This window comes from Anomaloglossus baeobatrachus, chromosome 1 (assembly GCF_048569485.1).
Source record: "Anomaloglossus baeobatrachus isolate aAnoBae1 chromosome 1, aAnoBae1.hap1, whole genome shotgun sequence".
NCBI classification, from domain to species: Eukaryota; Metazoa; Chordata; class Amphibia; order Anura; family Aromobatidae; genus Anomaloglossus; species Anomaloglossus baeobatrachus.
In genome coordinates, this window is record NC_134353.1 from 959231453 (window position 1) to 959245721 (window position 14269).

Consider the following 14269-nt stretch of genomic DNA (forward strand, 5'->3'; position numbering starts at 1 on the left):
CCCACCTCATTATCACAGGGAAGATCCTTCCTACCACCGTCTTGGGCGGTAGTCACGACAGACGCGTGTCTGTCAGGGTGGGGAGCAGTTTTACTCCACCACAGGGCTCAGGGTACGTGGACTCAGCAGGAGTCCACCCTTCAGATCCATGTTCTGGAAATCAGAGCAGTGTATCTTGCCCTACTAGCCTTCCAGCAGTGGCTGGAAGGAAAGCAGATCCGAATTCAGTCGGACAACTCCACAGCGGTGGCATACATCAATCACCAAGGAGGGACACGCAGTCGGCAAGCCTTCCAGGAAGTCCGGCGGATTCTGATGTGGGTGGAAGCCACGGCCTCCACCGTATACGCAGTTCACATCCCCGGCGTAGAAAACTGGGAAGCAGACTTCCTCAGCCGCCAGGGCATGGACGCAGGGGAATGGTCCCTTCACCCGGACGTGTTTCAGGAAATCTGTAGCCGCTGGGGAAGGCCGGACGTCGACCTAATGGCGTCCAGGCACAACAACAAGGTCCCAACCTTCATAGCACGGTCTCGCGATCACAGAGCTCTGGCGGCAGACGCCTTAGTGCAAGATTGGTCGCAGTTCCGGCTCCCTTATGTGTTTCCACCTCTGGCACTCTTGCCCAGAGTGCTACGCAAGATCAGATCCGACTGCAGCCGCGTCATACTCGTCGCCCCAGACTGGCCAAGGAGGGCGTGGTATCCGGATCTGTGGCATCTCACGGTCGGCCAACCGTCGGCACTACCAGACCTACCAGACTTACTGTCCCAAGGGCCGTTTTTCCATCGGAATTCTGCGGCCCTGAACCTGACTGTGTGGCCATTGAGTCCTGGATCCTAGGGTCTTCAGGATTATCCCAAGGGGTCGTTGCCACCATGAGACAGGCTAGGAAGCCCACGTCCGCTAAGATCTACCACAGAACGTGGAGGATATTCTTATCCTGGTGCTCTGCTCAGGGAGTGTCTCCCTGGCCTTTTGCACTGCCTACCTTCTTTCTTTCCTGCAATCTGGGTTAGAAAAAGGTTTGTCGCTCGGCTCCCTTAAAGGGCAAGTCTCGGCGCTATCCGTCTTTTTTCAAAAGCGTCTAGCACGACTTCCTAAGGTGCGCACGTTCCTGCAGGGGGGTTGTCATATTGTACCCCCGTACAATCGGCCGTTAGATCCATGGGATCTGAACAGGGTACTAGTTGCCCTCCAGAAGCCGCCCTTCGAGCCTCTGAGGGAGGTTTCACTTTCTAGACTATCACAGAAAGTGGCTTTTCTGGTAGCGATCACATCTCTTCGGAGAGTGTCTGAGCTAGCAGCGCTGTCATCCAAGGCTCCTTTCCTGGTCTTCCACCAGGACAAGGTAGTGCTGCGCCCCATTCAGGAGTTTCTCCCGAAGGTGGTATCCTCTTTTCATCTTAATCAGGATATCTCTTTGCCTTCTTTTTGTCCTCATGCAGTTCATCGGTATGAGAAGGATTTACATTTGTTAGATCTGGTGAGAGCACTCAGAATCTACATTTCCCGCACGGCGCCCCTGCGCCGCTCCGATGCACTCTTTGTCCTTGTCGCTGGTAAGCGCAAAGGGTCGCAGGCTTCCAAAGCCACCCTGGCTCGATGGATCAAAGAACCAATTCTTGAAGCCTACCGTTCTGCTGGGCTTCCGGTTCCATCAGGGCTGAAGGCCCATTCTACCAGAGCCGTGGGTGCGTCCTGGGCATTACGACACCAGGCTACGGCTCAACAGGTGTGCCAGGCAGCTACCTGGTCGAGTCTGCACACTTTCACCAAACATTATCAGGTGCATACCTATGCTTCGGCGGACGCCAGCCTAGGTGGAAGAGTCCTGCAGGCGGCAGTTGCCTCCCCGTAGGGGAGGGCCGTCTTCGCAGCTCTAACATGAGGTATTTCTTTACCCACCCAGGGACAGCTTTTGGACGTCCCAATCGTCTGGGTCTCCCAATGGAGCGCCGAAGAAGAAGGGAATTTTGTTACTTACCGTAAATTCCTTTTCTTCTAGCTCCTATTGGGAGACCCAGCACCCGCCCTGTTGTCCTTCGGGTTTTTTGGGTTTTTTCGGGTACACATGTTGTTCATGTTGAACGGTTTTTCAGTTCTCCGATGTTACTCGGAGTGAATTTGTTTAACCAAGTTATTGGCTTTCCTCCTTCTTGCTTTTGCACTAAAACTGGTGAGCCAGTGATCCCACTGGGGGTGTATAGCCAGAAGGGGAGGGGCCTTACACTTTTTAGTGTAATGCTTTGTGTGGCCTCCGGAGGCAGTAGCTATACACCCAATCGTCTGGGTCTCCCAATAGGAGCTAGAAGAAAAGGAATTTACGGTAAGTAACAAAATTCCCTTCATCTCCTATCTGGCATAAACAAACATGTCAGATGGGAGATAAATCTCATCCCCCGGTCCTCTCCGGTCCCCCGGTGTCGCCAAAGTGTCCCCCCACCCCCCCACTTCCTCCTGAAAATCCAACATGGCGCCGCACATACCGGCGCGCACAGCAGCGCGCCGGCCGCATTTCCCCCTTTCCTATGGTTTCTGTCGCATGTGCTATGACACATACGACAGAAACCTGCTCCCCAGGCCCTGCCAGGTCACCCCCTATTCCCACCCCGGTGTTCCCCGGTGTCCCCCGTACCTGTCTCAGCTCTGATTTCCCACGGCCCCCTCCTCCTTCACAGTGCACGCCGGTCACACGTGCAGAGCGCGGCTGTCAGCTTCCTGTGTCTGTCTCCGAGACGCTGGCTGCTGCTCGCACTCTGCTGCTGTGACCCGGGGAGGGTGGGTGCAAATTCTTTACACCCACTCTCCTTAAATGGAGGGTCTGCACTCCTAGAAAATGGGGGATATGTTCCCTGAACGTGCCCCCCATATTCTAGAAGGTCCAGAATTGCCGCGGGACTTTCACAATGGATTACAGCAGGGACCCGATTTTTTTTTTCTTTTCAATAAATTGGCCGAAGAGGGAATGTTTTTGGGGAGTGCTTTTTCAGATAAATTTTTTTTCTGTTGTCAATTTTTTTTTTTATTACTGTCAATTAGTTATGTCTGGTATCAAATAGACGCCGTGACATAACTAATTGCTGGGCTTGATGCCAGGTGACATTACACATCTGGTATCAACCCCATTTATTACCCCGTTTGCCACCGCATCAGGGCAACGGGATGAGTTGGAGCGAAGCGCCAGGATTGGCGCATCTAATGGATGCGCCACTTCTGGGGCGGTTGTGGCCTGCTATTTTTAGGCTGGGAAGAGTCCAATAACCATGGCTCTTCCCACCCTGAGAATACCAGACCCCAGCTGTCAGCTTCACCTTGGCTGGTGATCTAATTTGGGGGGACCGTATGTTTTTGGTATTTTTTTTAATTATTTATTTATAAATAAAAAAAAAAAAAACAACAGCTTGGGGAGCCCTCCAAATTGATCACCAGCCAAGGTGAAGCTGTCAGCTGTGGTTTGCAGGCTACAGCTGTCTGCTTTACCCTAGCTGGCTATCAAAAATAGGGGGGACCCCACATCATTTATTTTAATTATTTTTTTTTCTTTTTGGGCTAAATACAAGGCTAGGCACCCTTTAGTGCCACATGATAGGCACTAAAGGGCGCCAGCTTAGAATATGCAGGGGGTGGGACGTTATATATGTTTGACATCTATCCATTCATCCACTGTAGCATTTTAGGCTATGTGCCCACAATCAGGGTTTGCAGTGTTTTGGGCGCAGAGTGTTTTCCCTGCATCCATAATGCTGTGTTGTGCAGTAGAAGCACAGTGGAAGGATTTTTAGAAATCCCATGCCCACTGTGTTTTTTTTCTCCGCAGCATAAACCGACCTGTGGCGCAGCTTCCCGAGCCTCAGCATGTCAATTTATGCTGCGGAGACAAGAGTGCTCTCTGCAGGTAGAATAGAGCTAAACTCCACAGCAGCCTGAACCCAAATCCTGGGCATGGGCAGCTGCGTTCTACCGTGGACAACACTCACATCTCTGCTGACACTGTGTACTAGACGCCGTGTCGCTGGATCATGGCTACATAGCCTAACAGTGAGAAATTTGTTGCACAGCAACATTTTTGTGAAGTACCTGTGGATTCAAAATGCTTACTATACTCCTGAATAAAATCCTTGAGGGGTCCAGTTTCCAAAATGGAGTCACTTGTGGGGGGTTTCTAATGTATAGGTACCCAAGAGGCCCTGCAAATGTGACATGGTGCCCGCAATTTATTTCAACTTTTCCAAAATTCAAATGGTGCTCCTTCCATTCCAAGCCCTCCCATTAATCCAAACAGAGGTTTTTGGCCACATATGGGGTATCCCTGCGCTCACAAGAAATTGGATAACAACCTGTGGGGTCCACGTTTTGTTGTTGCCTCTTGAAAAAGTGAGGAATGTGATGCTAAAGAAACATTTTTGTGAAAAAAATGAAAATTTTCAATATGGCAACCTAAGCTTATCAAATTCTGTGAAGTATTCGTGGATTCAAAATGCTCAATATACACCTAGATAAAAGCCTTGAGGTGTCTTGTTTCCAGAATGGGGTCACTTGTGGGGGACCTCCACTGTTTAGGCACTTTAGGGGCTTTCCAAATGCGACATAGCGTCCACTAATTATTCCAGCCAAATGTTCAGTCAAATGGCACTTTTTCCCTTCCGAGCCCTGCTGTGCACCCAAACAGTTGATTTCCACCACACATAAGGTATCAGCACACTCAGGAGAAATTGCACAATAAATTTTATGCTCCTTTTTTTCCTTTTACTCTTGTTAAAAAAAAGCTATGTGGTTGAAGTAACAATTTTGTGGTAAAAATGTATTTTTTTTTATTTTCACAGCTTAACATTATAAACTTCTGTGAAGCACCTGGGGGTTCAGGGTACTCACCAAACATCTAGATAAATTCCTTGAGGGGTCTATTTTCCAGAATGGGGTCACTTGTGGGGGACCTCCACTGCTTAGGCACCTCAAGGGCTCTCCTAATGCAACATGGTGTCCGCTATTGATTCCAGCCAATTTTGAAGTCAAATTGCACTCCTTCCCTTCCAAGACCTGCCGTGTGCCCAACCATTTGATTTCCACCACATATAAGATATCACCAAACTCAGGAGAAATTGCACAATAAATTTCATGGTGATTTTTTTCCTGTTACCCTTGTGAAAAAAAAGCTACCTGGTTGAAGTAACAATTTTGTGGTAAAATTTTATTTTTTTATTTTCATGGCTCAACGTTATAAACTTCTGTGAAGCACCTGGGGTTTCAGGGTACTCACCAAACATCTAGATAAATTCCTTGAGGGGCCTAGTTTCCAATATGGGGTCACTTGTGGTGTTTTTTTGCTGTTTACGTACCTTAGGGGACCTCCAAATGCGACATGGTGCCCGCAATCTTTTTCAGCCAAATTTCCTTTCCAAAATTCAAATATTGCTCCTTTCGTTCCAAGCCCTCCTATTTGTCCATACAAAGGTTTCAGACCACAAGTGAGGTATCACCGCGCTCATAAAAAAGTGGGTAACAAACATTTGGGTCAAATTTTTGGAATTACCTCTTGAAAAAGTGAAAGAATTGATGCTAAAGCAACATTTTTGAGAAAAAAATGACAATTTTCAATATGACAACGTAACGTTATCAAAATCTGTGAAGTACCTGTGGGTCCAAAATGCTCAGTATACCCCTCGATAGAAGCCTTAAGGGGTCTAGTTTCCAAAATGGGGTCACTTGAGGGGGGTTCCTGTTGTTTAGGTACCTTAGGGGATCTGTAAATGCAACATGGTGCCCGCAATCTGTTTCAGCCAACTTTGCTTTCCAAAATTCAAATATTGCTCCTTTCATTCCAAGCTCTCCCATTTACCCAAACAAAGGTTTCTGACCACATGTGGGGTGTTGGTGCGTTCATAAGAAAGTGGGTAACAAAGTGTGAGGTCCAATTTTTGGTGTTACCTCTTGAAAAAGTAAGAAAATTAGTGCTAAAGCAACATTTTTAGGTAACATGTTAATTTTTATTTTTTTTCATTCCACATTAATTTAGTTCCTGTGAAGCACCTGAAGGGTTAATAAACTTCTTGAATGTGGTTTTGAGTACCTTGAGGGGTGCAGGTTGTAGAATGGTGTCACTTTTGGGTATTTTCTGTCACCCAGGCCTCTCAAAGTCACTTCAAATGGGATGTGGTCCCTAAAAAAATGGTTTTGTAAATTTTGTTGAAAAAATGGGAAATTGCTGATGAACTTTGAACCCTTCTAACTTCCTAACCCCAAAAAATTTTGTTTCAAAAATTGCGCTGATCTAAAGTAAACATGTGGGAAATGTTATTTAGTAAGTATTTTGTGTGACATAACTCTCTGGTTTATGGGCATAAAAATTAAATGTTTGAAAATTGCAAAATTTTTAATTTTTTTGTCGAATTTCAGATTTTTTCACAAATAAAATAAAAAAAATCATCCTAAATTTACCTCTAACATGAAGCCCAATATGTCACGAAAAAACATTCTCAGAATCACCGGGATCCATTGAAGCGTTCCAGAGTTATAACCTTATAAAGTGACACTGGTCAAAATTGCAAAAAATGGCCTGGGCATTAAGTACAAAACTGGCTTCGTCCTTAAGGGGTGAAATAGAATTATTAATGAACTTGAGGTGCTCTATAGAGAGAAAACATTATGTATAAACATGATAATCTTTATTCTAGTACAATACACACAAAAAATACACCCCGAATCTATTCTTCCCAAAATAAGGACAGAAGTAAGCCTAGTGGGGGTAGGAATAGTGCCCAAGCAAGTAATTACATTACAAGCTATGTGCTGTACTGATAAGCAGAAAGAAAGTACAGTTCTCTATCCACAAATGCAAATTAATAGACATGCTATATAGTATGTTCTGTACAATGATATACTGTATATAGTGCTTATATACAGAAAGTTAACTGCAGAGCGGGTCAGAGCGCAGTGAAAGGATGGAACCGGAAGTGTGTGCAGTGAGTATTTGCTCTTATTGCAAATCATTGTTCTTAAATCAAGTTATGCATTTTTAAAAAGCTTTGCTTGTATTGCAAAACTCTGTCAAACCAAGTTACTATTAGGGTATGTGTGCATGTTGCGTTCTTCCGTGACACACATTCTGCAGCGGTTTTTCACTGCATGTGCATTTTAAAACGCAGCCAAAACGCTGCATTTTGGATGTATTTTGAATGCAGAATGGATGCATTCTGGATGCTTGTACTCCCATAGACAGAGTGGGAAAAGCATCCAAAACGCACAAAAGAAGTGACATGTTGCTTTTTAGAATGCATCGATTTTGTAAAAAATTTGGCATGCAAAACGCTGCACTTTAAAACACAACGTGCGCATGGAATTTTCTAAATTCTCATAGACTTTGCTGGGACACAGAATGCATGTACGCTGCAGTTTAAAACGCTGCGTAAAGGGGGCTTTACACGCTACGATATCACTAATGCAAAGTCGTTGGGGTCACGGAATTTGTGACGCACATCCGGCCGCATTAGCGATGCCGTTGCGTGTGACATTTATGAGCGATTTTGCATCGTCGCAAAAACGTGCAAGATCGCTCATCGGTGACATGGGGGTCCATTCTCAATTATCGTTACTGCAGCAGTAACGAAGTTGTTCCTCGTTCCTGCGGCAGCACACATCGCTCCGTGTGACGCCGCAGGAACGAGGAAGCTCTCCTTACCTGTCTCCCGGCCGCAATGCGAAGGAAGGAGGTGGACGGGATGTTGCGTCCCGCTCATCTCCGCCCCTCCACTTCTATTGGGCGGCGGTTCAGTGACGCTGCTGTGACGCTAAACGAACCGCCCCCTTAGAAAGGAGGCGAATTGCCGGTCACAGCGACGTCGCCGGGCAGGTAAGTATAGTGTGACGGGTTCGGGCAATGTTATGCGGCACGGGCAGCGATTTGCCCGTGTCGCACAACAGATGGGGGCGGGTACCCACGCTAGCGATATCGGTACCGATATCCCAGCGTGTAAAGCGGCCTTAAGCGCATGAAAAAACACAACTTGCACACATAGACTTAAGGGGGCTTTACACGCTGCGATATAACTAGCGATATCGAGCGTGAAAGCACCCGCCCCAACGCACATGCGATATCGTGTGATCGCTGACGCAGCGAACATTATCGCTACGGCAGCGTCACACGCACTTACCTGGTCTGCGACGTCGCTGTGACTGCCGAACAATCCCTCCCTCAAGGGGGAGGTGCGTTCGGCATCACAGCGACGTCACCGCGCCGTCACTAAGCGGCCGGCCAATCAAAGCGGAGGGGCGGAGATGAGCGGGATGTAACATCCCGCCCACCTCCTTCCTTCCGCATTGCCGGTGGAGGCAGGTAAGGAGATGTTCGTTGCTCCTGCGGTGTCACACATAGCGATGTGTGCTGCCGCAGGAGCGACGAACAACATCGATAATAAACAATTAATGATTTTTGGTTTTAGGACGACCTCTCCATGTTGAACGATTTTCTCCACTTTTGAGGTCGGTAAAGGTCGCAGGTAAGTATTACACGCTGCAATATCGTTAATGACGCCGGATGTGCGTCACAAACAACGTGACCCCGACGATAATTCATTAACGATATCGTAGCGTGTAAAGCCCCCTTTAATCCAAGGTTCCACTGTATCTCCTTGGTTGCTCATGTCTAATGCTGACTCTTCCGTCTTATAGAGGATTTAGGGCTGCTTCTCACTTGCGAGTTTCTCGCAGTAGAGCAATGCGAGAAAAACTCGCATTGGAATGGGACACATGTTAGTGAATGATTCAGCTCTCATCTGCGATTTTTTTTCTCAGTCCAAATCGGACCGAGAAAAAAATCGCAGCATGCTGCTTTTTTGCGAATTTCTACTGCGAGTTTCTCCAATGCAAGTCTATGGGAGCGTGTAAAAAATCGGATGTCACGGGACGGCACTCACCATCTTAGTGACATCCGATTTTCTAAATACATTTCTTGCATGTTTCCTAAAACACTGGAAACGAGCGATGTCTCCCAATGTCTGTCAATCACTATTCTCTGTCAGTCGGTCTCTCCCTCTCGGTCTCTATTCTCTCTCTGTCGGTCCGTCACTATCTCTGTCCCTCTCTCACAGTCTGTCGGTCAGTTTCCCCCCCCTCTCTCATACTCACCGTTCCCCGATCTCCGGCGCGGCGCTGCACGGCTTTCTCACTGCTCCGGCGGCTTTTACTATTTTGAAAAAGCCGGCCGCTTATTAAACAATCTCGTATTCCCTGCTTTCCCCGCCCACAGGCGCCTATGATTGGTTGCAGTGAGACACGCCCCCACGCTGAGTGACAGGTGTCTCACTGCACCCAATCACAGCAGCCGGTGGGCGGGTCTATACTGTGCAGTGAAATAAATAAATAATTAAAAAAAATGGCGTGCGGTCCCCCCCAATTTTAATACCAGCCAGATAAAGCCATACGGCTGAAGGCTGGTATTCTCAGGATGGGGAGCTCCACGTTATGGGGAGCCCCCCAGCCTAACAATATCAGCCAACAGCCGCCCAGAATTGCCGCATACATTATATGCGACAGTTCTGGGACTGTACCCGGCTCTTCCCGATTTGCCCTGGTGCGTTGGCAAATCGGGGTAATAAGGAGTTATTGGCAGCCCATAGCTGCCAATAAGTCCTAGATTAATCATGTCAGGCGTCTATGAGACACCCTCCATGATTAATCTGTAAGTTACAGTAAATAAACACACACACATGAAAAAATCCTTTATTAGAAATCCAGCGGTGACAGTGGGTAACCTCAGTGACACCTCAGCAGATCGCGCTACTCACCTCAGTTGCTGCTTGGAGGTGACCGGAGCGGCGGTGTCTTCTGCAGCTCCTGTCACCTTCATGCTGGAAGCGACGCTGGAGGTCCGTGGAGTACGCCGGATATGGAGGGCTTTTTGGGGCTTATTAAATTGGTAATGAGGGAATGTGTTTGTGTTTTTTATTTCTAATAAAGGATTTTTTCATGTGTGTGTGTTTATTTACTGTAACTTACAGATTAATCATGGAGGGTGTCTCATAGACGCCTGACATGATTAATCTAGGACTTATTGGCAGCTATGGGCTGCCAATAACTCCTTATTACCCCGATTTGCCAACGCACCAGGGCAAATCGGGAAGAGCCGGGTACAGTCCCAGAACTGTCGCATATAATGTATGCGGCAATTCTGGGCGGCTGTTGGCTGATATTGTTAGGCTGGGGGGCTCCCCATAACGTGGAGCTCCCCATCCTGAGAATACCAGCCTTCAGCCGTATGGCTTTATCTGGTGGCTGGTATTAAAATTGGGGGGGACCGCACGCCATTTTTTTTAATTATTTATTTATTTATTTCTCTGCACAGTATAGACCCGCCCACCGGCTGCTGTGATTGGGTGCAGTGAGACACCTGTCACTCAGCGTGGGGGCGTGTCTCACTGCAACCAATCATAGGCGCCTGTGGGCGGGGAAAGCAGGGAATACGAGATTGTTTAATAAGCGGCCGGCTTTTTCAAAATAGTAAAAGCCGCCGGAGCAGTGTGAATGTCGTGCAGCGCCGGGGATCGGTGAGTATGAGAGAGGGCTGCTAACTTCAGTCACTCAGGGGATTAGCGGTCACCGGTGAGTCCTTCACTGGTGACCGCTAATCAGGACGAGGCACAGACAGAGCCGCAGCATGACAATGAAATCGAGTTAAGTTCACCCGAGTTCATTATGACAGTGCGGCTCTGTCTGTGTCTGCTGTCATCTGCCATTCAGCTCTGCTACATGGCTGTCTGTGTCTGCTGTCAGCGGCCATGTAGCAGCGCTGAATGGCAGATGACATAGTAAAAAATACGCATTACACACGCATTACACACGCATTACACACGCATTACACACGCTAGTAAAATCTCAGAAATAGCATCGCACTTGCGTTGCACTCGCACCTAACGTGAACTAAAATCAGCCGAGTTTTTTTCAGCCCAATCGGACCGATTTTACTCGCATAGATGTGTTTCCACCCTTATGGAAGGAAAGGGGCTGCAGAGCGGTATTCTTTAAGAATTGATTTCTCTTGCACTGGCTCGTCTTCTCTTTTTGCAGCTCCCGGATCCTCCCGCTCTGCAGCCCCTTTCCTTCCATGATCAGCTCCCTGCCTTGGGCAGTCGATGCAGCAGCTTCTGGAGGATTTTCTTGGGCTGTTCCCAGTGTTGTATCTGCTAGCACAATTTGTGGGGTGAGCGCTGTAGACAATATTTTGATTGCTGTGCTCGGCCGATTTATACATGGAGCACTGTCCTCTGTGCTTTTTCTTTTTATAGAATATTTAGACACTCATTTATATGGCATCATAAAGTATAATTCCTCTTATGTCGCGTTATATAAGGCAGCCATGGACACTGTGCTTGTGGTGCCAGGTATGACATTCAGGATATAATTATTACCTAGTTTGCTATGTGATTTCTTTTTGGACATGTAGTAGAGTTTTCTTGGTAATAAAACAATCATTATCTGGGCAGCACAATGATACTTCAGTCAGGGGCCTAAGATTATCAGTGAAAACCAAGTTTTAGGATTCTATTTTTTTAAAATGACAAAATCTGTTTTATTCTTTTGACAGAAGATTTTGGCATTATACAGAATATAAATGAAGAGCAAGTCATTATCCCAGATAAACCCTCAGCTCTTCACACCCAAGATCCGTCAGCTGATGTGTCTAAACCATCTCCCGATTCACCACAGATTATTCAGCAAAATAAGAGCCACATGAGGGATGGTCAACAACAAAGAGCTCACACAGGGGAGAAGTTATATTCATGTAATCAATGTGGAAAGTGTTTAACTAAAAAGTCTGCTCTAATTTCACATGAAATAATTCACAAAGGAAACCTATTTTCATGCTCAGAATGTGGAAAATGTTTTAGTTATAAATCACATCTTGTTGTACATCTAAATACTCACATGGGGGAGAAGTCATATTCATGTCCAATATGTGGGAAACATTTTATTCAGAACGAAGATTTTTATGACCATATAAAAACTCACAGAAGAGAGAAGTCATTTTCATGTTCAGAATGTGGGAAATGTTTTATTAGAAAATCACAGCTTGATCAGCATATAAAAACTCATACGGGGCAGAAACCATTTTCTTGTTCAGAATGTGGGAAATGTTTTATTAGAAAATCACAGCTTGATCAGCATATAAAAACTCATACGGGGCAGAAACCATTTTCTTGTTCAGAATGTGGGAAATGTTTTATTCGAAAATCACAGCTTGATAGGCATATAAAAACTCACACGGGGGAAAAGCCATTTTCTTGTTCAGAATGTGGGAAATGTTTTATTGGAAAATCACAGCTTGATATGCATATAAAAACTCACACGGGGGAGAAGCCATTTTCTTGTTCAGAATGTGGGAAATGTTTTATTAGAAAATCACAGCTTGATCTGCATATAAAAACTCACATGGGAGAGAAACTATTTTCTTGTTCAGAATGTGGGAAATGTTTTATTCAGAAATCACAGCTTGATATGCATATAAAAACTCACACGGGGGAGAAGCCATATTCTTGTCCAGAGTGTGAGAAATGTTTTATTAGAAAATCACAGCTTGATGAGCATATAAAAACTCACACAGGGGAGAAGCCATATTCTTGTCCAGAGTGTGAGAAATGCTTTGTTCACAAATCCGCTTTTGTTAGACACATGACAATTCACACAAGGTAGAAGACATTTTTTTTTTTTTTTTAGAAACTGGGAAATGTTATAGCAGTAAATGAACTCTTACTGAACAGATGAATCTTGTCAGACATTAAAGAATTCACAAAGAGAAGCCATTTTTATGTTCTGTATGTGGAAAGTGTTATCCGCAAAAGAAACATCTGATTTCACATCAAAAACTCACAGAAAAAAAAGGGAAATCATGACTTAAATCTTTTTAGACACCACGAAACTCGAACATAAGGAAGCAGACTTTTTTTTTTATTTTAAAAAAACAGCTTTTAAACATAACAGAAAGGGAAGCAATAACTTGTTTAAAGAATTAAACTGTACATGTGATTGATTTGCTCAACCTTGAGTGAAAATGTGAACCCCTCCACAATTATGCCTCTGTGATGGTATCATTTGATGATATCATAGATTCCATATAATGCACATTAACTGTTGATGTCCCTAATGTCCCCTCCAGGTCTCCCAGACCGTACCATTCCATATGGCGAAAAGGACTGACTATTTTCAGAATTTCCTGAGGACTATTTTGGAACCCTATAAACTGTTTCCAAAGTGGAAAAACTTTTCCTTCTGATTTTTCTTTGTTCCTTTCAGCTCCTATCAATTTGAGTCCTAATAATTGTTTCATTTGAGATATTATCGATACCATTGATTGAATATTTGGTTTAAGCCACTTTCTAAAAAGATTTTGTAAAGCCACAACTAAAAACGTGTCATTATTTCTAGGGGGTCTTCACTTTGTCTAGCCCAAGTTGAGATTCATATTCAGGGGAACGAAGCTGATGAAAAAGTAAAGCCTGTGGCGTTTGTGGAAGTTTTGTTCCCCAACATGCTTGGATCTGGTCTTTTACTTGCATCCAGTATGTTACTACTTCTGTGCATTTCCACACCCCATGCCAAAGGTTGTAAAGGGCACCCTACATTTAGGACACGCTGTAATTCTGTTAGGGCAACTAAGGGAAGGTTGGATGTTAAATCCATACAGCGTTGTGTGCATGAGTTTAAAATAAGTCTCCTTCTATCTCTCACACAAGATGGATTTTCTCACCAGCCTTGTAGTATTGTCTCAGCTATCTCCTCGTCTCTTGTCCACCTCTCCCTGAACAGTTTACTCTGTCTTTCTTTCAAAAATGTGTGTCTTATATTACCGTACAGTGAGGAAATGCTCATCATCTGGGTACGTGGGCCAATAATTTCGTCTAGGGCAGGGGTGGGGAACGGCCCGTGACGACATTTTATGCGGCCCCCGGGCACATTCCCGGGGACCATTGTGCTTTGGTGGCAGCCGCGCTTTTCCCGGCTGCCGGCCCTTTAAATCCCACTGCCTGATGCCCTGTGGGTAGATGCTAGAATGTACGGGCTCTCTCCAGATCCTGACTTCCAGGACCTGACTGCAGCCCATACATTCTAGGCTTATCCCCGGCCTGTGTGCTCTGGTGGGCGGGTAAGCAGCACGCTGCGATAAAGTCACACAGAAGAGCTGCAGCAGGTTTACCAGCCTCCTGGACCTGCTGTGTGTGTGTGACTCTCCCTCCCCCTCACTGCGAGTACTCAACCCATCGCTGCCCCCCCTCTCAGT

At 45.8% G+C, this 14269-nt stretch overlaps 1 protein-coding gene across 1 annotated transcript in view; it reads left to right on the plus strand.

Annotated features, from left to right (window-relative positions):
• LOC142302768 (uncharacterized) overlaps nucleotides 1-14042 on the plus strand; it is a 35033-nt gene extending 20991 nt beyond the window's left edge. The window contains exon 6 of the mRNA XM_075343882.1: nucleotides 11579-14042. Within this exon, the coding sequence (XP_075199997.1) occupies nucleotides 11579-12684 (1106 nt within the window). The 3' untranslated portion in view covers nucleotides 12685-14042. The remainder of the gene's footprint in view (nucleotides 1-11578) is intronic.
• Nucleotides 14043-14269: the final 227 nt, after the last annotated feature.